The sequence below is a fragment of the Salminus brasiliensis genome, chromosome 16 (assembly GCF_030463535.1).
Source record: "Salminus brasiliensis chromosome 16, fSalBra1.hap2, whole genome shotgun sequence".
Lineage (NCBI taxonomy): Eukaryota > Metazoa > Chordata > Actinopteri > Characiformes > Bryconidae > Salminus > Salminus brasiliensis.
Genome location: NC_132893.1, coordinates 33,825,878 through 33,848,110, shown reverse-complemented (window position 1 = coordinate 33,848,110; position 22,233 = coordinate 33,825,878). Strand labels below are relative to the sequence as shown.

General features: G+C 45.7%; 1 protein-coding gene across 2 annotated transcripts; it reads right to left on the bottom strand.

Moving 5' to 3' along the window:
• Positions 1-109: 109 nt before the first annotated feature.
• LOC140536524 (AP-4 complex accessory subunit RUSC2) lies at positions 110-19,853 on the bottom strand. 2 transcript variants are annotated; one of them, XM_072658382.1, is made up of 12 exons: positions 19,757-19,853; positions 19,281-19,481; positions 17,762-19,164; positions 16,874-17,345; positions 15,641-16,351; positions 15,425-15,547; positions 10,634-10,710; positions 10,245-10,419; positions 8,896-9,001; positions 8,748-8,794; positions 5,962-6,658; positions 110-4,814 (listed from the first exon to the last, which is right to left on the bottom strand). In XM_072658382.1, exons 3-12 carry the CDS (start codon positions 19,085-19,087, stop codon positions 4,691-4,693), a joined length of 3,858 nt encoding a protein of 1,285 aa, XP_072514483.1. In that variant the 5' UTR covers positions 19,088-19,164; positions 19,281-19,481; positions 19,757-19,853; the 3' UTR covers positions 110-4,690. The 2 variants fall into 2 exon arrangements, with proteins under 2 accessions (XP_072514483.1, XP_072514484.1); XM_072658383.1 differs by lacking the exons at positions 110-4,814; positions 8,748-8,794 and having other exon boundaries at positions 6,458-6,658.
• Positions 19,854-22,233: the final 2,380 nt, after the last annotated feature.

The following is a 22,233-nucleotide window of genomic DNA, read 5'->3' as shown; positions in this document are numbered from 1 at the left end:
TAAATGTAACGTAAAGGAATTTACTATGCTGATACTCAGCATTAAGAGACTTGTATTGGATCCTTATTACAAAAAAAACCCCAAGCATGCTTAAATCTGGTCCGACAAATCTTTATTATCACAGGGATCTCATCAAGCAATGTTTAACACCACTCACTGAGGGAAGAAGGAAGGTACTCACAAAATCACTCATGGAAAATACAGTTGCAAGCACAGCTGGAGCTGGATTAGCTTCACTGCAGTGTTGTTGCTCTGGGTTGTAATCTAAGAGATTTGATTGGCCAGTTGGTTTTGGGATAACGTACCTCGATATATTGCTATCTTCTTCCCTAAAGTCATTCCCATATACCAAAGCAACCACCTGCAATACCATAACAACCACATTGCAACCGCACACCTACCAACCATTTAACCAACTACCAAAATCTGTAGCATATCAACCACAAAGCGACACCCTACCAACCACCTGGTACTGTATAACACCTAGGGGCACCTTGGCAAAACCCATCCTTGCAACCTAGGCTGTTCCAAGGGCTGCTATGGTATTGCTACAGTTAACTGCTATGGGGTCGCTACAGTGTCCCACACAGTTGATAGGTTGTTTGCAGCTTGTTTGCCTGCAAACAGCCCTGATTGGATGGTGTTGTGTTGGGCAACGTGTTTGATATTAATGATCAAATTAGAGCTAAAAATCATCAGTAGATGATCTAGAACCTCCTTCAGGATCAAAAGTTGGGTCAGTTTGTCGGTCTGAAAGCCAAGAAAGGCCTGAGGGCTTAAAACCTTGATGCTTAAAACCCAGCAACACCAGATGAAAGCCGTCCAGCTCCAGCAGTGCTTTGGACTGCGCTGAGATTATTAAATGCATGTACGCTGCAGTACCTCGATGCTTTGGACTGACCTCTGAGCTGAGCTCGGCTCTTTCCGTGCTCTTTTCTGCATAGTACATGATTTTCATTAAAACTATACTATCTCCAAGCGGCGAAACGCTGAACCTGCAACACCTATATACACTTTACTCTGCATGCATTTAGCAAAAATGGTCATAGAAACAGACTACGTACGAAGTGCTGCACAGGAAAAGCTCTCTGCAGGTTGTTGCCATGCATGAACCCTTATGTAAATGTATCCTCATGCTGGGGAACACCGAGACAACTGGAGTCACTGAGGGCGAGTCACTGAGGGCGAGTCACTGAGGGCGAGTCACTGAGTCAGTATTTTGGCAAATGGCTTTGTTTAATATGTCGGTCCACTTCATATTTAGTGTCTCTAATAACTGTGTAGCATTAACATTAACAATCCCCAGCAATTCCCAGAGGACTCTATCTACACGCTATGGACAAAAGTATTTGGACACCTGCTCATTCATTGTTTTGACCCTGCTTCTGTTGGAGTAACCGCCTCTACTGTCCAGGAAAGAAGGCTTTCTACTAGATTTTGGAGAAGCACTGCTGTGAGGATTTGATTGCATTGCACACAAGAGCGTCAATGAGGTCAGAATGTTGGATGATGGATCACCACCCCACCTCATCGTCCCCAGCTCCTGGCACTAAGAGACTCAGATCAGGCCGGGAGGCCAAATACCCTGATAGGGATGTCCTAGTCCTTCTCCTAGTATCAGGTTGAGGAACTAGGACAAAAGTATTGGGACACCTGCTCATTCATTGCTTAGAGTAACTGTCTCTACTGTCCAGGGAAGAAGGCTCCGCCCCACCTCATCACCCCCAACTCTCCAACTCATCCCAAAAGCATCCATTATTCCAGAGAACACAGCTCCTCCACTGCTCCACAGCTCAATGCTGGGGGACTTCATACCCCTCTAGCCCACGCCTGGCATTAGGCAGCATGGAGCCAATGGGTTGACTAAGTTTATCTGCTCCAGAGAGTCCTAATCTATTGGCAGTACTTCTCTACAAGGACTAGACAAGCTCATCTATGTCAGCAGCAATGGGTGCAATTTAAAGTAGCTGAATGCATTCATTAAAAGAGGCGTCCACAAACATTTGGACATATAGTGTATCTGTTTATAGTGTGTATTACAGATTAATTAATGTGTATTAACTTAAGAGGTTTGCCTTGTGCCCCTCGATAGCTATAACAGGAATAACAGCAGTTCATATAAATGGAATTACCCTCATCTTATTACACGTGTATAAACACATTAGAGATAATACCCTGTTATAACTATCGAGATACCCTTGTGTAATTACATGAGTCAAACTGAAGTCGTTAAACGTGTGTAATTACACGATCTGTACTACGGTAATCCATCTGTATCAGTAAGTAACACTGTTATTACTGGACTATTCATGTGTAATTACATAGTTATAAGAGACACTTAATAAAAAGTGGGACCAAAAGCTGCTACCCCATAAAAATACCCCTCCAATATGATTGATACCTCTCAATATGACAGCTGTCTATAAATGTGATGTGTTAATATGGATTTACACCGAGCAGCCATAACATTAGCACCACTGACAGGTGAAAAACATCTATTATCTACAGGGGCTTCATCTGTCAAGGGGTGGATTTATTAGTCAGCAAGTGAATGGTCAGTTCTTAAAGGTGCTGAAGCAGGAAAAATGAGTTCAAACTAGAACTGTGATGTTCTAGACGGCTGGGTCAGAACATCTCTAGAACATCAGGCAGGTCTTTGTTCCTCCAAAGGGCTGCAAGGAAGGACAACCGGTCAACTGGTCAACTGCTGAAAGGGCTTCCGGGCTCACTGATGCAAACACAACGTACAGGATCTGCTGCAACAATTCCTAAAATAATCTATCTGAACTATGTGGACAAAAGTATTGGGACACCTGCTGACACATTCATTGTTTTTATCCTGCTTCTGTTGGAGTAACCGTCTCTACTGTCCAGGGAAGAAGGCCCCACCTCACAAAGTACAGGACTTGCTGCTAACTGCTAAGTCTTGGTCAAGCTACCACAGGACACCTTCAGAGGGTCTTGAGGAGTCCATGACTCGAATGGTCAGATCTGTTGCGGCGGCACGAGGGGGTCCCGCTCAATATTAGGTAGGTTGTGATAATATTATGGCTGATTGATGTGTTTCGCTTTGTTTAGATTGTACCCACTGAAAGATTTGATGTTACTCAAATTGTTGCTGTCATGCAAAAACCTCATATCTCCAGAAGAAGGAGAAAACCTTGAAATTGAAGATTTTATTCTGAGTAGGTTTGAAGCATTTCTATAGGTCCGTTCATCACGGAATTCAGAGAGATTTCCAAAGCCTTTTTCAGGCATATGTATCAAAGGGGTCACGACTATAGTCCCTATATCTTCCAAATATCGTCTGTTGCCCTGAGAGACATGGGGGTCAGCTGATAGTGAAGCATTTACAGCAAAGTAAACTATTCCAAAGGGAAATTCCACCACTTTCTTAAAATTCCAGCATAATCAAACCATTTAGGGTGGTTTTAGTGTGAAATGCTCTATTGTGGAGAGCTTTATGATATTGTTCAGGACTGTTCACAGTGGGGGTGAATGGAACCATATAAAATGCATATAAATAGTCCCCTAAGCAAGTGTGTTGAATTCCGGTGTGTCACTATTTTACCATTATTAGCATTTCATAAAAAAACTGGTATAGGTTCACTGGTGGGTCTTTTGGATAGTAAATAAAATGGCCATATTAGTGTTGTAGTCATGGAGACGCCTGATTTCATTCCCCACCACCAAACTTTCTCAATGTTTTCTCAAATTTTGAAAACACGGGTGGACTTCTCTTTTTTGAAGATGTGCAATTTAAGTGTTTTGCCTCTAGAGGGAGACTCTTAGTAACTGTTAGCTTGTCTGCTGGCCAATGGTATGGTAACATCAGGCATAATATTAAAACCACTGCCAGGTGAAGCAAATAATATTGATGATCTGGCAAGGGCTGGATCTATTGGGCAGCAAGGTCTTCAAGGTAATGAAGGTGAGGAAGCAGGAAAAATGGGCAAGCGTAAGAACCACCGAACCACTGAGCCACTTTGACAAGAACCAGACTGTGATGTTCTAGATGACTGGGTCATCAGGCAGGCAGGTCTTGTGGGGTGTTCCTTCTGGTATGCAGTGGTCAGTAGGACCTGCTAAAGTGCTGCGAGGCAGGGTCATGGGTGCCCGAGGCTCGTTGATGCTCATGGAGGTCCCACCTCACAACTTACAGAGCTTAAAGGATCTGCTGCTAATGTCTGAAGAAGGTGTCCAGACACCACAGGACACCTTCAGGGTGCCTCAACGGGTCAGAGTTGTTTAGGTGTCAGGATGGGCACACTATTAGGCAGGTGGTTTTAATGTTATGGCTGATCAGTGTACAGTAGATTTCCATCAGAATGTGTGGTTTTCACTCTCTGGCTTACTGGGCAATTTAGGAAATGGGCCATGTAAGCTTCGCAGCATCTAAGGCAGGGTTATTAAAGTCCTACCAGGTTATTTTACAAGGTGTCCTCTGTGGCATTACCCATAATGCTTCAATCCGCCACTAACAGTCATGTCCAAACACTGACAGAAACACGGCTAGTCTGGTGTGCTTTCAGTAACCTGTAAAAGTGCTCTAGTTCACGTTATAAACAGCGTTAAAAATACCACTACTGCGGCTGATTGTGCTCTGGTCCACATCTCCTCCTCCCAGCAGGTCCATGTGGCACTTGTGCTTCTTCTGCTGTTGATGCTCTTGTGCTTTAATCTTATGCTCTCACTGCCTCTGTCGGGGTCGCGTTTCTCCCTGACACGAGGTTCGGCCCGAATCCCTACCCCAGACTGATTGGGCCAGCAGGTCCACCTGTGATGCTCCAAGCTTGAGCCACTGCGAAGGAAGTCTGAGGGACGAAAAACACAGGTGACAAACCTTCACAGCAGATTTGTCAGTTTTAAGGTCATAACAGGGTAATATAAACAGGGTTGATTTAACAGTGGGACATTTGCTGTGGTCCAGGGACGACTGCATATCTTGCTTTGGGAGGTTAGCTGGTTAGTCACGGTGCGCTGTAGTGGTGGAAATAGAGGGTATGCATGTGACATCACAGGTGGCGGGACGTGACCACTGAGTGGCAAAAAGATCGTCCATGTGGCAGCGTTACCGTTGTGAGTGTGAGTGCTGCTAAAACTCAAAAACGGGAAAGTGCTGTCGTGCAATTGACGGTACAAACAGCTTCAGCAGGAGTTTAGAGCTATTGTTTTGTGAGGGAGAACAGGGGGTGAGGAAGGATAGGGGTAAGGGAGAATAGGAGGGTGAGGAAGGATAAGAGGGTGAGGAAGGTTAGGGGTGAGGACGGGTAGGGGGTGAGGAAGGTTAGGGGGTGAGGATGGATAGGGGGTGATGAAGGTTAGGGGGTGAGGATGGATAGAAGTGAGGAAGGATGGGGTGAGAAAGGTTAGGGGGTGAGGATGGGTAGGGGCGAGGAAGGTTAGGGGGTGAGGACGGATAGGGGGTGAGACAGAATAGGGGTAAGGACGGATAGGGGGTGAGAAAGGTTAGGGGGTGAGGACGGGTAGGGGCGAGGAAGGTTAGGGGTAAGGAAGGTTAGGGGTGAGGATGGAAAGGGGGTGAGGAAGGATGGGGTGAGAAAGGTTAGGGGGTGAGGAAGGATAGGGGTGAGGAAGGATAGGAGGTGAGGACAGATAGGGGGGTGAGGAAGAATAGGGGTAAGGACGGATAGGGGGTGAGGAAGGATAGGAGGGTGAGGAAGGATAGGAGGTGAGACAGAATAGGGGGTGAGGACGGATAGGGGTGAGGACGGATAGGAGGGTGAGGAAGGATAGGAGGTGAGACAGAATAGGGGGTGAGGACGGATAGGGGTGAGGAAGCAGGGGGGGTGACTAGAGGTGACTATAGGGACTAGACGAGCTGTGTGTGTCTGTGTCAACAACTTTAAGTAGCTGAATGCATTCATTAGACACAAATATTTGGACATGTAGTGTAGCTCTCTGGGAAATCAGGAGACCAGGACTGCTTAACGTACTAACCTGCTTTTGTGGGTTTGGCTGTTGGTTTGTTGGACCCTTTCAGCCACTCCCGAGGTGCCAATGCCAGAACCAAATAAGCGAGCCCAGCGCAGCTCTTTGTGAGGCTTCTCCAGCTGAGATGTCTCCAATAACCCGACTGGCTCTCTCTCCCTGGTTTCCACCATAATTCCTTCACTTCTTCTTGGAGGAACGCTGTCCGAACAAACCCCCACCATCACGCCCTCGGTGACGGGTGTCTGACTGAGCCACCATCCAGCGCATTCCCTTTCTGAGGAAACGAGAGAAATGAACTTCTGCTCATCTTCGTCGTCTGGAGAGAAAAGCTCGGGCTGCTTACAGAACTTCACTGAACAGCGCTGGAGGTTCTCAGCGATGCGGCAGCCACCAGCTATACAGCTTTCCCTCTGGGACAGGGAGCTCAGTTCTCGTCCCCCCTCACATTTAGGCCTTACTGGAGATTCATCTCTCTTCTGAATGGAAGGTATCTGAAGGAACCTGTAGTCTGAGAGGGCAGGAGCTCTTGAGGGCCTTTGGGGTGGTCTCCTCTGCAGCCTCGGCTCAGAAAGGAGGTGGAGGTCAAAAGGTAACTGGTTCAGTGGCTGAAGAAGCAGCAGGAGCTCCTGGAATAAAGACCTGCATGCCGGCCCCTGAGACAGAGCCAGGAACGCCCAGTGGTGGTAGTACTCTTCCACCACATCTGAGAGAGAGGGGAGACATGAGGAGAGAGTGAGGGAGGGTGACATGTGGGTAGCGTATGATGTTTGTTAAAGTGAATAGACATTGTTTAGCATTTGGCTACGCTAACAGCTTACTTCTATTATTTCTTATACTTAGCGAAGCCTGTTGCCTGTTGTTCAGTGGACGTAGCAATGTGCACACTACACGAGTAACCTCCACATCCTATTTCTATCCACTACAGTTATGTGAAGACACATTAGATGATGTAGGTTGCTGTGGTCAAGCAGTGGCCCGCCTAATGAGGGCTGTAATCTGGCCTCTGGGAGCGGAAACGTGAACCCAGACAGTTCTGGGATAGCAGACCAGCTTTGGATTTTGGAAAGCAACCTTTGAAAAGCTGTGTGTCACGTGTGTGAGGAAGGATGAGGTAAGGAAGGATAAAAGTGTGAGGAAGGATAAAAGGGTGAGGAAGGATAGGGGGTGAGGAAGGATAGAGGGGTAAGGAAGGATAGGGGAGTGAGGGAGAATAGAGGGTGGGAAGGATAGGAGAGTAAAGAGGGATAGGAAAGTGAGGAAGGAGGGTGAGGAAGGATAGGAGTAAGGAAGGATAGGGGAGTGAGGAAGGATGGGGGTGAGGAAGAATAAAGGGTGAGGATGGATAGGAGGGTGAGGAAGGATAGGGGAGTGAGGGAGAATAGAGGGTGGGAAGGATAGGAGAGTAAAGAGGGATAGGAAGGTGAGGAAGGAGGGTGAGGAAGGATAGGAGTAAGGAAGAATAGGAGGGTGAGGAAGGATGGGGTGAGGAAGGATGGGGATTAGGAAGGATGGGGTAAGGAAGGATAGGAGGGTGAGGAAGGATGGGGGTGAGGAAGGATAGGAGGGTGAGGAAGGATGGGGTGAGGAAGGATGGGGGTGAGGAAGGATAGGAGGATGAGGAAGGATGGGGTGAGGAAGGATGGGGTGAGGATCGATAAGAAGGTGAGGAAGGAGGGTGAGGAAGGATAGGGGTAAGGAAGGATAGGAGGGTGAGGAAGGATGGGGGTGAGGAAGGATAGGGTGAGGATTGATAAGAAGGTAAGGAAGGAGGGTGAGGAAGGATAGGGGTAAGGAAGGATAGGAGGGTGAGGAAGGATGGGGATGAGGAAGGATGGGGATTAGGAAGGATGGGGTAAGGAAGGATAGGAGGGTGAGGAAGGATGGGGGTGAGGAAGAATGGGGTGAGGATCGATAAGAAGGTAAGGAAGGAGGGTGAGGAAGGATGGGGTAAGGAAGGATAGGAGGGTGAGGAAGGATGGGGTGAGGAAGGATGGGGATTAGGAAGGATGGGGTAAGGAAGGATAGGAGGGTGAGGAAGGATGGGGTGAGGAAGAATAGGAGGGTGAGGAAGGATGGGGTGAGGATCGATAAGAAGGTAAGGAAGGAGGGTGAGGAAGGATAGGGGAGTTAGGAAAGATATGGGGTTGAGGGAGAATGGGGGTAAGGAAGGATAGGAGGGTGAGGTGAGGAAGGATAGGGGTGAGGAAGGATAGGGTGAAGAAGGATGTGGGTGAGCAACCCCCTATCCTTCCTCACCCTCATATCCTTCTTCACCCTCCTATCCATCCTCACCCCATCCTTCCTCACCCTTATCCTTCCTCACCTTCCTATCGATCCTCACCCCATCCTTCCTCACCCTCCTATCCTTCCTTACCCCCATCCTTCCTAATCCCCATCCTTCGTCACCCCCCATCCTTCCTCACCACCATCCTGGATAGATAGGAGGGTGAGAAAGGATGCAAATTTAGCAACATGCTAAGTTCACGTTATAGAGAATGCTAGAATACTTTGGCTTTAGTGATATTCGAACTTTTCCACTTTGCTTTTTTGCGATATCAGCTGTTATTTTGGGCTTTTTTCTTTCAGATTTTCATTATTTCTTTAGTTTAAATTGTAAAATTATTAAACAGATGCATTAAAAGTTGTCTTTTGTTCAAATTATTTATGAATGACTTCATGACCCCAGCTTGGATACTGTCGCCACAGTAGTCGTTTATCACCTGTGACCGGAAAAGTGTGCACTCAGCTACAGCCATACTAGCAAATCTGGTAAACCCAACACCAGCTCTTACCTACACAGGTGTGCAAGTGCCGAAACCAGGACTCCAAAGCGCGTAAGCTAAGAGACATTATATCACTGTTAGTGCAAATCACACTTCCTGTTGCTCCGTTTCCGAGTTCGTAGAAAGCCTGAACACATGAGCCGAGGAGGGAACTTACTTCAGTAACCCCATGAAGAAAGCATTGACCCTCATACTGTGACTGGTCAGCTGTGAACACTTCCTGACCACCGACACCAGACTGTGCAGAATGCGAGTGGATGGGCCTGGAAAAGGGAGAGAGACGCTCAAACAACTACAATCCCAACAAGCACATCATCCATCTGAAGACTGCAGCACCTGCTAGGCCTGCAGGTTCAGACCTGAGAATGCACAGGTTTAGTTCTGCGCCCCCTTGTGGTTATGGTTCGATCAAGGCTTATTTAGGAGATTTGGTTAGGGCTAAAATGATAGGGATGGACAATACATCTTATACTGTTTGAGAGAAGCCACAGGCATTGAACCTGATTCTATACTCTTAATGAACTAGTCTAAATGTCCTAATAAACTATGAATTGATAAATGAATTCTTAAAACCTAAAAATATTCTCATAAAAAAGATCTAATACTACAGTAATGTCTAAACTATGCAGTAAAACATTATATTTTACTACAGTATACCATTACATAGGATATATTTATATAACATACATAGAAATACTATAAAGACTTCAAACGCTATTTGTTAATATATAAATATAATAGAAAAAATGAATCCTTTTGTATTACAGAGAGGTTTTGGCCCTCCCTATTTTTGCTGTATCATAAATCTGTTGAATCTATACACCACCAATAAAAATCATTGTGTGTGTGTGTATATATATATATATATATATATATATATATATATATATATATATATATATATATATACACACACACACACACACACAGAGAACAGCCAATTCATCTGTTAGGGGAGCTAATGTTATGGTTCTGTATATATATATATATATATATATATATATATATATATATATATATATATATATATATATATATACAGAACCATAACATTAGCTCCCCTAACAGATGAATTGGCTGGATATATTAGGCAGCAAGTGAACAGTCAGCTCTTGAAGGTGATGTTGGTGTTAAAAGCAGATCAAATGGGCAAGTCTAAGAATCTGAGCCACTGGGGTGTTTCCTCCCGGTATGCAGAGGTCAGTACCTACCAAAATTGACTCATTGGAAGGACTGCAAGGTTCATTGATGCTAATGGAGGCCCCACTGCAAGTTACAGGACTCGCTGATAACGTCTGAAGGTGTCCAGATACCACAGGACACCTCCACTACATATATACACTCTGCTATTCACTATGTATAAACCTTAAAGTACTGTTCACTGTATAGTTCACTGTATAGTTCATCATTTATTCATTTATACAGTAAAGACTGGTATTACAGTGTGCAGTTAAAGTGACAATCTTACACTTGGACATATTACACATTATATAATCTACCACATACCAGGCTGTGTAGACGCCTCCACCACGCTCCAAGGCTTATTATGGCGTTGTCCAACAATCAAGTCCAGCTTGAAGGCTTTCAGCCCATCCTGCAGAATGTTCCTGATGGCAGGGCAGAGTTGACTCAGGACCAGCTGGCTGATGCTGGGACACAGCAAGCTGTTCCCCAGTCTGATCTGAGATCAGATTGTAGATCAGTTAGTAAAATCCTACAAACTCCTGCTGGACTGGAATAGTTACAAATAGTGTTTTTGAAATTTGAGAACTGCTCTAATTGGATCTCATGGGATGTGTTTTGTGTTTTTGTGCTTCATGGTGAGGCTAGGGGAGATATTTTGCCCTATTTGGCTCTGTTATGTTGGCTCTGTTCTTGTTGTCTCTTGATAGTACCTTCTCCTCTGGGTCTCTGCCGGGGCTGAAATGGGCTGTGATCAAATCCACCGCTAAGCCGATGGTTTTCAGCATGCCTTGAGAAAGCAAAGTAGAGAGAGAATTATGAAGCAGTTTACTGAGAGTGGCAGCTTTGTAGTTTGACAGTACAAGAATTATGTGCGATTACTTTGGCGGTCTAATAGAAATATTAAAAACTGACTAAACACACACACACTAAGAGTGTGTATCCCCAACTGGCCACCAACATCTCTAGATGTTGTTATCTGGTTGAACGTAGGTTGTGATGTTTAATGACCAAAGTTTCCATGTCAGGAACATCTAATCTAACATCTAATGTCAGTTTGGCATAGAAGAGTGACGTCAGCCAAGTTGTGATGTTAAGTAAACAACATCTAACATCTTCCAAATGTCACATATCAACGTCACCCTGACATAAAATATCAGTATGATGACCAAAACCCAACGTCTGATAAACTCCGTAATGTAACGCCCACACAATGTGAAATTCAAGTCATGATGTTATATAACCAAAAATCAACGTCTGTCAGAGTTTGAAGTCAACCCAATGTTGTTTTTTGATGGATATGTTACTTTGAATAACATCCAAAATTAAACATCTGCCTAACGTTGGAGCTTGATACCCACCCAATGTTGGTTTTTGGCAGATGTGACTTTGATTGCCTTCCAAAATTCCACATCTATCTAACGTTGGAGTTTGAAGTCAACCCAATGTGTTTTTTTGACAAATGTGACTTTGACTTCCCTCTAAAAATCAACGTCTGTCTAACGTTGGAGTTTGATGCCCACCAAATGTTGATTTTTGAAGGATATCTAACTTTGATTTCTATCCAATATTCAACGTCTGTCTAACATTGGAGTTTGAAGTCAACTCAGTGTTGTTTTTTGATGGATATCTGACTTTGATTTCCATCCAAAATTCAACATCTGTCTAATGTTGGAGCTTGATGCCCACCAAATGTTGATTTTTGATGGATATCTTACTTTGAATAACATCCAATATTCAACGTCTGTCTAACGTTGGAGCTTGAATGTTGTTTTTTGACAGATGTGACTTTGATTTCCCTCTAAAATTCAACGTCTGTCTAACGTTGGAGCTTGAATGTTGTTTTTTGACAGATGTGACTTTGATTTCCCTCTAAAATTCAATGTCTGTCTAACGTTGGAGCTTGATGTCCACACGATTTTTCAACTAAAATTTACCATCTAAACAATGTTAACAAAGTCCAGCACTCAGCGCCAGCTGAGATCAGTGATGTGTAGGTCGTCCTCTGGCTTGGATAAATGCCTCACATTGCCTTGTCATATTTTTATAACAACTGCTCCTCTGTAAATGAGCTCCTTCCCACATGATGATTTCTTCATTGCTGTCCAAACACCTCCTACAGTGGTTGGATTCATCTTCTCCACATGTTTCCCAACCCAGTCCCACAAGGGGGGTTAAATCTGGTGCTCGTTTTGTCCATAACATCACCTCATCGCCCTTCCTCACTCATCTTGTTGGCCTTGTCAGCAGATCATTGGTTTAAGGTTCTCCACCAAAAACGAGGAGAAAGATCCTTCAAGCATCCAGCACAAGTGCTCAACATCATGTGTCACATCTAGACATCTGAGCAACCCTTTCCGACCGCCAGTGTATTACATGTGTTACATGTGAGATATTATGGGGCATGCAGTATTTGCACGCAGCTCCACGGCTTCCTGAATCATCTAATCAAAGCATGAAGAAACATCAAAAGAGGGAAGTGGAACCTTCTACAAAAACAGATTTAGGATTAGTATAACCCCACACACTCAAATAGAGGCCGGCACACTAACACACACACACACACACACACACACACACACACACACACACACACACACTCATACATGCTGCATTAGCCAATCCAAGGCAAGGAGAGTCAAAAGTAGGTCACAATTCAAAGCAAACCCCTACAGGGAAGCAGAGGCTGCAGAGAAATTTGAGTCTGCCTCTCATTGTGCAGAGCCGGCATAAAATACTGCACTTCACTGCTCCACGAAAGCCTATTAGGAGGAATCCTCCATCCTCAGTTCAGTACTGCATTACTGTGGCTGATTTCTCTATATGGACATCAAACCTGTGTCTCCAGATGCCATCAAATGCTGTAATAATCACAAAAGCCAATCCTACATGCCCTGCCATTGCTTTTAACAGCAGTTAATTCAGCCATTAAAATATAACTGCAATGACTTCACATGAAATCTTAAATCCTAAAATGTCAACTTTACAGGAGAAGGAAAAAACCTTCGAAACTTTCAATGGAAGTCAATGTAAAATGATTTTATTCGCAGCCATTTTGGAGCATTTCTATTGGTCCATTCAGCATGGATTTTTGACCTCATATCAGGAACAATTGGCAGATTTAAGTTATGTCAAAAAGTGAAAAACATCAAAAATGAAAATACAAGGTTCTTGCTTGACAGCAACCTCTGAAATGCCTTCTTAGAAACGATAAGCCGAACAAGTTATGGCATCACAAAGATGATGAGGGACTATGATCCTAAACCGATATTTCAATTGCATTACAATTCTGCCTCTTCAATCAATTCAAAGCCAGAACAGCTAACCGCAGGCCTGCTAACAGCAGAGCTCTACATGATCTAAATATAAGCTTCTATAAAGGAAATGTACAGATTTAAAGGACGGCAGAACCTGAGAAATGAGCAACAAAGGTGTTTGAATAATATCAATAATACAAATGTTCAATAGGTCAGGGATCCCAGTCCTGGTCCTGAAGCTTCACCACACTGGAGAGCTGAGATGCCTCTGAAGGCCTTCGTTACTTAGAGCTGTTGGATTAAACCCTTTTCAGATGTGCTGTTTTTTAGTCCACAGGGTCCCTCAGCAGTCTGCTTTCATTCCCTATCACTGCTGCACTCTACAAGAAAGACCAGAGCAGACTCTATCTACTGAGGAGATTGAGGTCCTTTGGGGTGCAGGGAGCGCTCCTGAGGACTTTCTTCCACACAGTGGTGGCATCTGCCATCTTTTATGGAGTGGTCTGCTGGGGCAGTAGCATCTTGACGGCAGATAAGAAGAGACTGGACAAACTCATAAAGAGGGCCGGCTCTGTCCTGGGGTGCTTCTTAGACTCAGTGCATGTGGTGGGAGACAGCCAAGCTGGCATCCATGCTGGAGAACAGCTTCCACCCCATGCATGAGACTCTGGCAGCACTGGGCAGCTCCTTTAGTGACCGGCTGCTTCACCCCAAGTGTGTGAGGGAGGAGAATCACAGGTCCTACCTTCCTGCTGCCGTCAGACTGCACAACCAGCACTGCTCCCAGCGGACCACATACACACACACTTAACTACACACACATGCTCAGGGAATAGAGCCCCCCCCCCCACACACACACACACATGCAATTAAGAGTCATTTGTAATTATCTGTAAATAATCTGTAAATAATATTGTTATTGCCTTTTTACTTCTATTATTGATATAGTGTATATATATATATATTGGTAATTTATCTACCTTTTTGCATCTGAGTGTCTTGCCATCTCTTTTCTGCTGTGACGCTGAGAATTTCCCCACTGTGGGACTAATAAAGATTATTTTATTTTATATTATCTTACACACTGAGCACCAGGTACGGGTTCGAGGAACTGCAGTTGATTAAATACCTCAATCCGTAATTCTACCATTCTACCAATTCGCCAGACCTATCCAGCCATTCTACTGATGGTCACTAATGGTCACTGTGTGTGCATTGAGTACAACTGCATTCTTGGGTTTTTCATGGTAGTTCTGTCCTTCATCAAGTAGATCAAGGCTAAATACCTGATATTTCTTATTTTCAGACTGTTGAGAAAATATTATAGGATTCATCATTTTATTTTTCTACTAATTTTTCTTGTTTAATTTTTTTTTTATCTGTTGAAAGTGTCTTATTCCACTGGCAGATCATTCTGTTAGTTCCATGCATTATTTCTTTTAAATTTTGCTGAATTATTAGGAATAATAAAGGAATAATAAATAGTAACCTAAAATTCCTTAAAACAAGAAAAATAAGTTAGAATTGAATGAATTAATCCTATAATATGTCTACAATGATCTCAAAATGAGAAATAGTAGATGTTTAAGACTGTGTTTAAAAGAATTACACTTACTTACAGTGTAAAAACATCCTACCTGTGTGTCTGCTGGGAGCATTTTCTAGGTAGGATAGCTGTAGGATAGCTGTACCTAAAAAGCAGTGACTATAAATACAGCCTATGGTCGACCAACCTGACAACACCAACCAAAAGCACCTTCTGAATTATTTACAGAAACGTTCCTGTGCCCTGTTCTCCCACCAAAGCCAAAATCATCCCAGGCTGGTTCGGGTTTGCTAGGGCCTCCACTCACACAAGCAGGGTGGATTTTAGTCTCTTGAGGGCGCTATAATCTAGACGCTACTGTATTTCCATGTAACATATCACAGCTTCTGGTCACTTGAGCCATCCTGGTAATGACCCAGGTATTGTTCTAGGTTGACTCTACTGGGATTTCCATTCCAGCTCTTGTTCACATTGAACCCTATCCCTCAGCCGATACAAATGCACACACACTGCTTCTCTAGTCCCCGTAGAGACGTACTGCCAATGGAATAAAAGCATTGTCTAATCCTTTGCAAGACGTGGGTTGATTTTGGGAATAAATACTGAACTAGCAGGTGTCCAAATACTTTTGTCCATCACCAGGACCAGCATTGTGCACCCCATGCTGTGGATTCTGTAAAGGTAATACCCCCTACCCTCACCTTTCTTCTGCAGCAGATCAATAGACATGAATTCCCTGGAGGCATCTGGTGACAGGCAGAACTCCTCAGGTGGTCTGTCAGTTAGAGAGTCACTATGCTGATGCTGCTCCGTGACCAAGAAGCCTGCAGGGGTACACAACAGAGCATGAGCTGCATTAGCATTCAGACATGCAACTGGAGCGATTCCACGCTACGAAGGTTTTAGTGAAGTCATACCAGGTGGAAGAACATCTAGAGGGTCCCGAAGTCTTTGCCCATCACTGAATAGAGATTTGAGGGACGCGTCAGAGGTTAAGGAGGTCACTGAGGTAATCGCTGGAGAGGAGCTATCATTAAAAAGGGCTGGCTGTTTCTGGGCCACCTTCAGGACAGGCGATGGTGAAGACGTCGTCTTCTCAGGGTAGGGTTCCTGCAAAGGTTCCATAGTGAGAAAAGGTTCGAGAGGGGTCTCTCGCAGGTCAGTCCAAGATTGGATTTGATGGAGACAGGTTTGGTCTGCTCCCAGGCTCCTTTCTTGCAGTTTGGGCTCTACAGTCTTTGGACTGTTTTGCTTCTGGTCTGGTTCTGAGTAGTTGTGGACCAGCAGTGGGCTGGGTTGAGCCCAGTGAGTCCGACTGGGAGGCTGAACAGGGCTGGGTGTACAGGTGGAGCAAGTGTCGGAGCTAGTAGCTGCTTCCAGGTGCATTGAGGAGTAACTGCCCAGGGGTGAGGGTCTTAAGTAGCTGGCCAGACCTTTGCATTTTCCTGTGCTTTTGGAAGTGCTGGGTTTGCTGTGTTTGTGGCTAATGTACTGGTTTAGCAGGGAGCCCAGACCCTTGCTGTGCTGCTTTCCTATTGGTGGTTGAAGGACAAACGGCTGGATGGGAAGAAAGGTGGGCCTCTGTGCTTTAGAGTAGCGCACCACTTCTGGGGACGGGGCACAAGCTCCTATGAAGACAACCATGAGAAAGAAGTACATTAATTCTTAGTTGAGTACAATATACGGACAAAAGTATTGGGACGCCTGGTAATTCATTGTTTCTTATGGAATCAAAGTTATTAAAAAGACTTGTTGGAGTACTTGTCTCTACTGTCCAGGGAAGAAGGCTTTCTAGTAGATTTTTTGGGGCATTGCTGTGAGGATTTGATTGCATTCAGAGATCAGAACCTTAGTAAGGTCAGGACCTTATCAACCCCCCAAAAGTACTGGATGGAGCACCACCATCCATCGTTCCAGAGAACACAGTTCTTCCACTGCTCCACAGCTCAGTGCTGCTGGGGGGCTTTACACCCCTCTAGCCCACGCCTGGCATTAGGCAGCATGGTGCCAATAGGTTCATGATTATTTACCTGCTCCAGAGAGTCCTATTCTATTGGCAGTATGTCTCTACAGGGACTAGACAAGCTGTATGCAATGGGTGTCCACAAATATTTGGACATATAGTGTAACAAAGATTCTTTAACAAATACCTTCTAATGTAGATGAAGTCTCGCGGATCTTGGTGAGCTGGCTTGTGATTACGGTTAGATCTTGTCCCAGTGGAGCTTTCCTCAGCATGGGGGAAGTGCTCTGGGTGAACTTGGAGCATGTAGGAACTTCCATGCTGCTTTCCACTGATGATGAATCCCCTCCAGCCTTCTTACAGCGGGCAAGTTCTGCAAACGAGGTGATGTGTTGCTTCGGCCCATGCGAGCACAGGTCTAAGTTTATCTGGCCTGGACAGCTTGGTGCACGTGGCAAAGCTTCCAGCATTGGTGAGGAGCAGCAATCCTGTCTCCCGTCCCAGCTCTGCGACTGAGCAGGTCTGCTGCATTCACGCTTTTTGGGTTCTGGACCTCTGGACTTCAGGTTATGTGTTGTGCCGTGTGATTTTCTTCCTCCTGCTCCTTTTGAAGGATTCCTGATGTTTTTTGTGCTCCTGGCCTCAATGTCCTCATCAACCTGGGGAAGAAAAGATATGCACACACTGGGATAAAAGGAAGAAAAGTGGCAGAATAGATTTCACAGAAAATATACGTAATTGACAAAAGTATTTGGACACCTACACATTACACCTACAGAAGTGTTTTATTGTAAGGTCTGGAGCTCTGCTGCAGTTATGGAGTCAGTTGGAGGCTTTTCTGCACTCTGCTCTGAGCTCAGCACTCGGCCCTGACCCCGCTCTGTAACTTTACGTGGTCTGACAGACATTCTGTGGCTGAGCTGCTCTCTGTGGTTCCTCCTAAAAACTTCCACCTGTATAAAATGACTGAATGAAACACCTAAATTCAATGATTAAGAGGTGTGTCCCAATACTTTTGTCCATATACAGTACAATCATTACCATTGAAACACATGCTATCCTAAAGCTACCCTACCTGGAGGTCCCTTTGGTCGACTCCCAGCGCAGCCTCTTTGTTTCCCTCAGGCTGTCTGAAGAGGAAGTATTCTTTGGGTGGGGTCAGGCTTCCCTGGCTGTGCGCCTCGGAGCAACTGGTCACCGACGACCATGCCGGACTTAAAGAAGACTGCGACGAAAGGTCACAGGTCACCAGTTTGTAATAATTCTGGGTGGAAGTCATCAGCCGGCCCTGGCTCTGCAGGCAGTCGGCAAGATCGGAAATCTCCAGAGATGCCAAACCATCGGAGCCCAGCAGGTAGATGTTACAATTTGGATCAACTCCACAAGGAGACCAGCAGGGGTTAGGCCTGAAGCCGTCTTCCTTGGACATGGAGCCGGATCCGTGGGACTGCTTGGCTGGACTGTCCAGGTCGTGTGGTGTGGCAGGCACTGCATTGTTGGTTTTGTTGTAAATGGCACTGAAGTTGACTAGCACCCCATCAGAGCTGTTGCAAGAAGAGTCGCTGATGTACTCCGTCTGTTTTTGAGTAGATGACTCAGAATCTGAGGTTTTTGGTTGAGCATCATTATAATCCTCATGCTTCTCACATGTTCTGTGCTTCAGAATATACTGATCGTAGTCCTCTTCATCTCCCCACTCTTGCTCCTCACAGTCCATTAGTATTGGTGTGCTTTTGCTGTCCCTGCGACGCTGAAGACCTGAGTCTGATAGGTTCTGGAACTGTTTGCACTCTATAGAGGTCCCAAAAAGGTCAGAGTCAAGTCCGTGGCTGCAAACAGGGCTACCGGCTTTACACTGGCTGCTGCACGTGAGCCAACTCTCTGTGGTGTACCCCAAGGCCACATCTCGGGTCCCCTTTGAGTTCCCATGCAGCTGAAACGAGGAGCCTTCACGGTACTTGTGCAGGTTGTCTCCATCTGCGTCATCGTCTTCCTCCTCCTCCTCATCTTCGTGCCCTTCAGATTCAGGCAGGAAGGGGTTCTGCCAGCGTGGGGTGCTTCTGCTGCCGGGAAATTCCATCACTCCCAGGGAAGAGCTTAATTGGAAAGGAATCGGAGAGGAATCGTATCTTCTAGTGCTTTCGCCTCCCTGGTCTGCGCTTCCCGTGTCATCGTTGGAGCTGGACTTGCTGCTGTGGCTCTGGAAGTCGCTGGAGTCCAGTGCTTCCTTTGGAGGTTCTTCTCTCTCAGGCAGTGAAACGCTGTGGGTCAGTTTCAGGGAACACGGTCTTATGGCTTTCTGAACCGGGCTGTAAAGCTGGAAACCCACCGACTGGCCATGAGCCAGGGGGATGTGCCGTACAATCAAGGTCTCACCCGACAACTTAGTAGAAGCAGCCATGTTTCAGCACCCTGTTCACCACAGGAGTCTCAGCAGTAACTCTGGTAGACACATCATGCACCATCTCCAACAGCACCCTAGGAAAGGGGAAGGCACATTTGATGCCTAGTAAGTCTAGTAAGCCATTATTTACTCAATTCTCAATCCCAGATATCCCATTCCAGGACGATAAAACCCGAAAAAAAGGTCTTACCTTGATTCCTCAACATTGGGCATCAGATCCGAAGATCAGACCTGCTTCACTTCTTTAAGACCTCCAGCACAATGTTCAGAAAACACTGCCGCAGCACCAGTAGCTCAACCAGAGCTCAAAGGAGATGCTTTATGAGTATCGTCCAGTTTGAAGGGAATCCAGTCCTCGTCCCCCGTCCTTGTCCTTCCATTTCTTCCTGCTCTAGAAGGCGAAACAGGATCACAAGCTGAACACGATGGTTAGATTAGTGGTGGAAAACCCTTGTTCCTACCCTAAGGTCAGTCTACTAAACCGGGCTACTGCCTCAAAACTCAGCCAGCCGTAACATCCCTCTAACACACAGCCACTCGGACTCTCTGGTGCAGTAACTGGGGCAATCGCACCACATGATTTCCCCCTTACTGCCCTGTACCCTTCACTCACATCCACAACAGCATGACGAACAGCAGCCGCATCCCACTGAAATGTGCACTTACCAGGCGAACAGCTCAGACACACAGGCAGAGAGCAGGAGAGCCGGGGAAAGTCATCATCATCTGGGCTTTAGTTTCTGTCACACTTCCTTTGGTTCCTCACTCCTCCTCCGACTGTTTATGTCTGTCTCTCTCCAGTCTCCCTCACTCCCACCCACTGTCTCTCTACCTCCCTCCCTCCCTCTCTCCCGTCTCTCTCTCTCGCTCTCGCTCACTTTCCCAGTACAGTGGTTTTGAGCCCTGCATAGTCCTATAGCAACAGCATCAGCGATCCCTCTGAGCATGCTCAGTGATTTGCTGAGAGGGATCAGACTTGTGGGGAAGGCAGCGCTGCCTCGTCTCTCTCAGCAGGGGACTAAACGCTGACTCACACACAACGCAGGCGCTACAGCACACAACTTAGGATGGCAAAGTTTGATAGCTTCCGCTAATGCTCCTCATGCCAGTGCCCTCAGCTTTCAACTGGTTGTCGGCGTCTATTCCAGGCCTTCAAAGCTGCACTTTCAATCATCCATAACATTAAAACCACTGACAGCTGAACATGGGTCTGATGCCAGCGGCTCCTGTCAAAGGGTGGACTCATTAGGCAGCAGGTGAACAGTCAGGATTGATGGAATGTTCTAGACGACGTTCTTGACATCTCCAACACATCTCCAACACATCTCCAACACATCAGGCAGGTCTTGTTGGGTGTTTTCTGGTATGCAGTGGTCTGTACCTCCCAAAAGTGCTCCAAGGAGGGACAACCGGTGAACCGGCGACAGTGCCATGGGTGCCCGAGGCTCATTGATGCTCATGGATGCTCCACCTCACATATCTGACAGGACTTAAAGGATCTGCTGCTAACGTCTGAAGAAGGTGTCCTGTGATATCTGGAGGTCTGGTTGAGTCGCTTGCATGGCTTGAATGCTCAATAGGTGATGTTTATGTTATGGCTGCTATGGATTCTGGGTATACTTCCAGCATGTCTTCATTTCAGCCGCTTTAGCAAGTGGCTTTTGTTTGTTTGCCACACTTTTGTTTCTCAGTGACGTAAATGAACCAACACCCCCCACCAACCCCCCACCAATCCCGTCGGCAGCTGGCAATAATCTGTAAATAATCTCCCAGACATCTGCTGCCGAGGCTGACCGAAAGGTATAATCAACCCCCATCACCACTCTTAACACCACCCACCGCCATCACCCGCCCGCCTGTCTCAGTAAACAACAACTCAATACACCTCATATCTATTACTCCAACAGCCCTAATATGACCGATAACTCTGCTGGAGCATGAGCGCCAATACGGCTGTGCGGTTAATCCAGAAGCCCAATAGCCCCAGGAGTGGCCGGGAGTGGAGCATCAGCATCAGCATGACCCCAAAGCTCCTGTTTTAAGGTAAATTGCTGCATAATGTTGTTTATGCATCCAAACACAGGAACATCTGGACTCCAGGCTGCACAGACTAACCTGGGCACTCTGATCTGGTCAGATCTGTCCTCTGTGTCCACTCAGCGTGTATAATTGGAGTGCAGGGTGAGTCAGTGATGTACACTCACACAGACTGACAGTCCAGAATGAGGCCCCATCAGTGAGGACAGAGCTACAGGACATCATTACCGGTCCTTTGTTTGGTCTATATATGTCTCTTTGGAAGATTCGCTGGAACTGACATTGCAGAGGTTACAGGGGTGAGATCAGGGGTCTCATTGCTGGACAAGTTGTAAATTAGAGCATCTGTCTGGACACACAGAGCAAACACTATCGAGGTTTAGAGTAGATCGCAACACAACGTAAGAAACGCCTCTCCCAAAACAGTGATGTCTATCCATCCAGTCAGGGTGGAAACCTTCTGAGTGAGGGGTACCTGCTGCACCACTGTGACTAGAAATGTCTCGGCCCGATCGAGTGGATCGTGATCAGGCCCGGCTCTGGCTAATTTGAATGGATCTGATATTGGCTACTTAAATCCTGATGTTTTAACCACGGCCAAAGTCCTTATAGGCAAGTCTGCGCACTCAGCCGTCATCTTTGCTGCACCACCGGGCGGTCATTTCCGGTCATGAGAGACCAGGCTGAACGGGGAGGAGCCAAAATACCGGAAACTGACCAAATCTGACCAAAAAAAAACCCCCCAAATCTGACCAAAAAAAGCGTTCGCCTCAATAGTGCAGCCTTTTCAGCTGACTCTGGCTACTGCGCTTGCTCAGATCTCCACATTGGGGTATATTTCTCATTGGGATATTGTTGTGAGAATATTATGATATTATTTATCTAATATTTTTATGTGTTTTCTAGCATTTTCTGTATTTTTAATTTAATTGTATTATTTTTTGTGCTGTCAATAGAAGATGTTTGCAAAATAAACTTAATTAAGTAAAATATATAAGAAATTAGCTGAATATTACAATATTTCTACTAACATAAATATTAGATTTGACAAGATATCAGATTTATAGTCATATAGAAAAATTCAAAAATGATTTCTCTTGGGAAGA

What these genes read in the sequence shown, in the direction of transcription:
- LOC140536524 (XM_072658382.1), bottom strand. Translation starts at nt 19,087, where the DNA reads ATGGCTGCTTCTACTAAGTTGTCGGGTGAGACCTTGATTGTACGGCAC. An exon ending in GCAGAGACCCAGAGGAGAAG is followed by an intron (nt 10,420 to 10,633) that starts GTACTATCAAGA and finishes ATCTGATCTCAG; the next exon opens with ATCAGACTGGGGAACAGCTT. An exon ending in GCACTTGCACACCTGTGTAG is followed by an intron (nt 6,659 to 8,747) that starts GTAAGAGCTGGT and finishes CCTCTCTCTCAG; the next exon opens with ATGTGGTGGAAGAGTACTAC.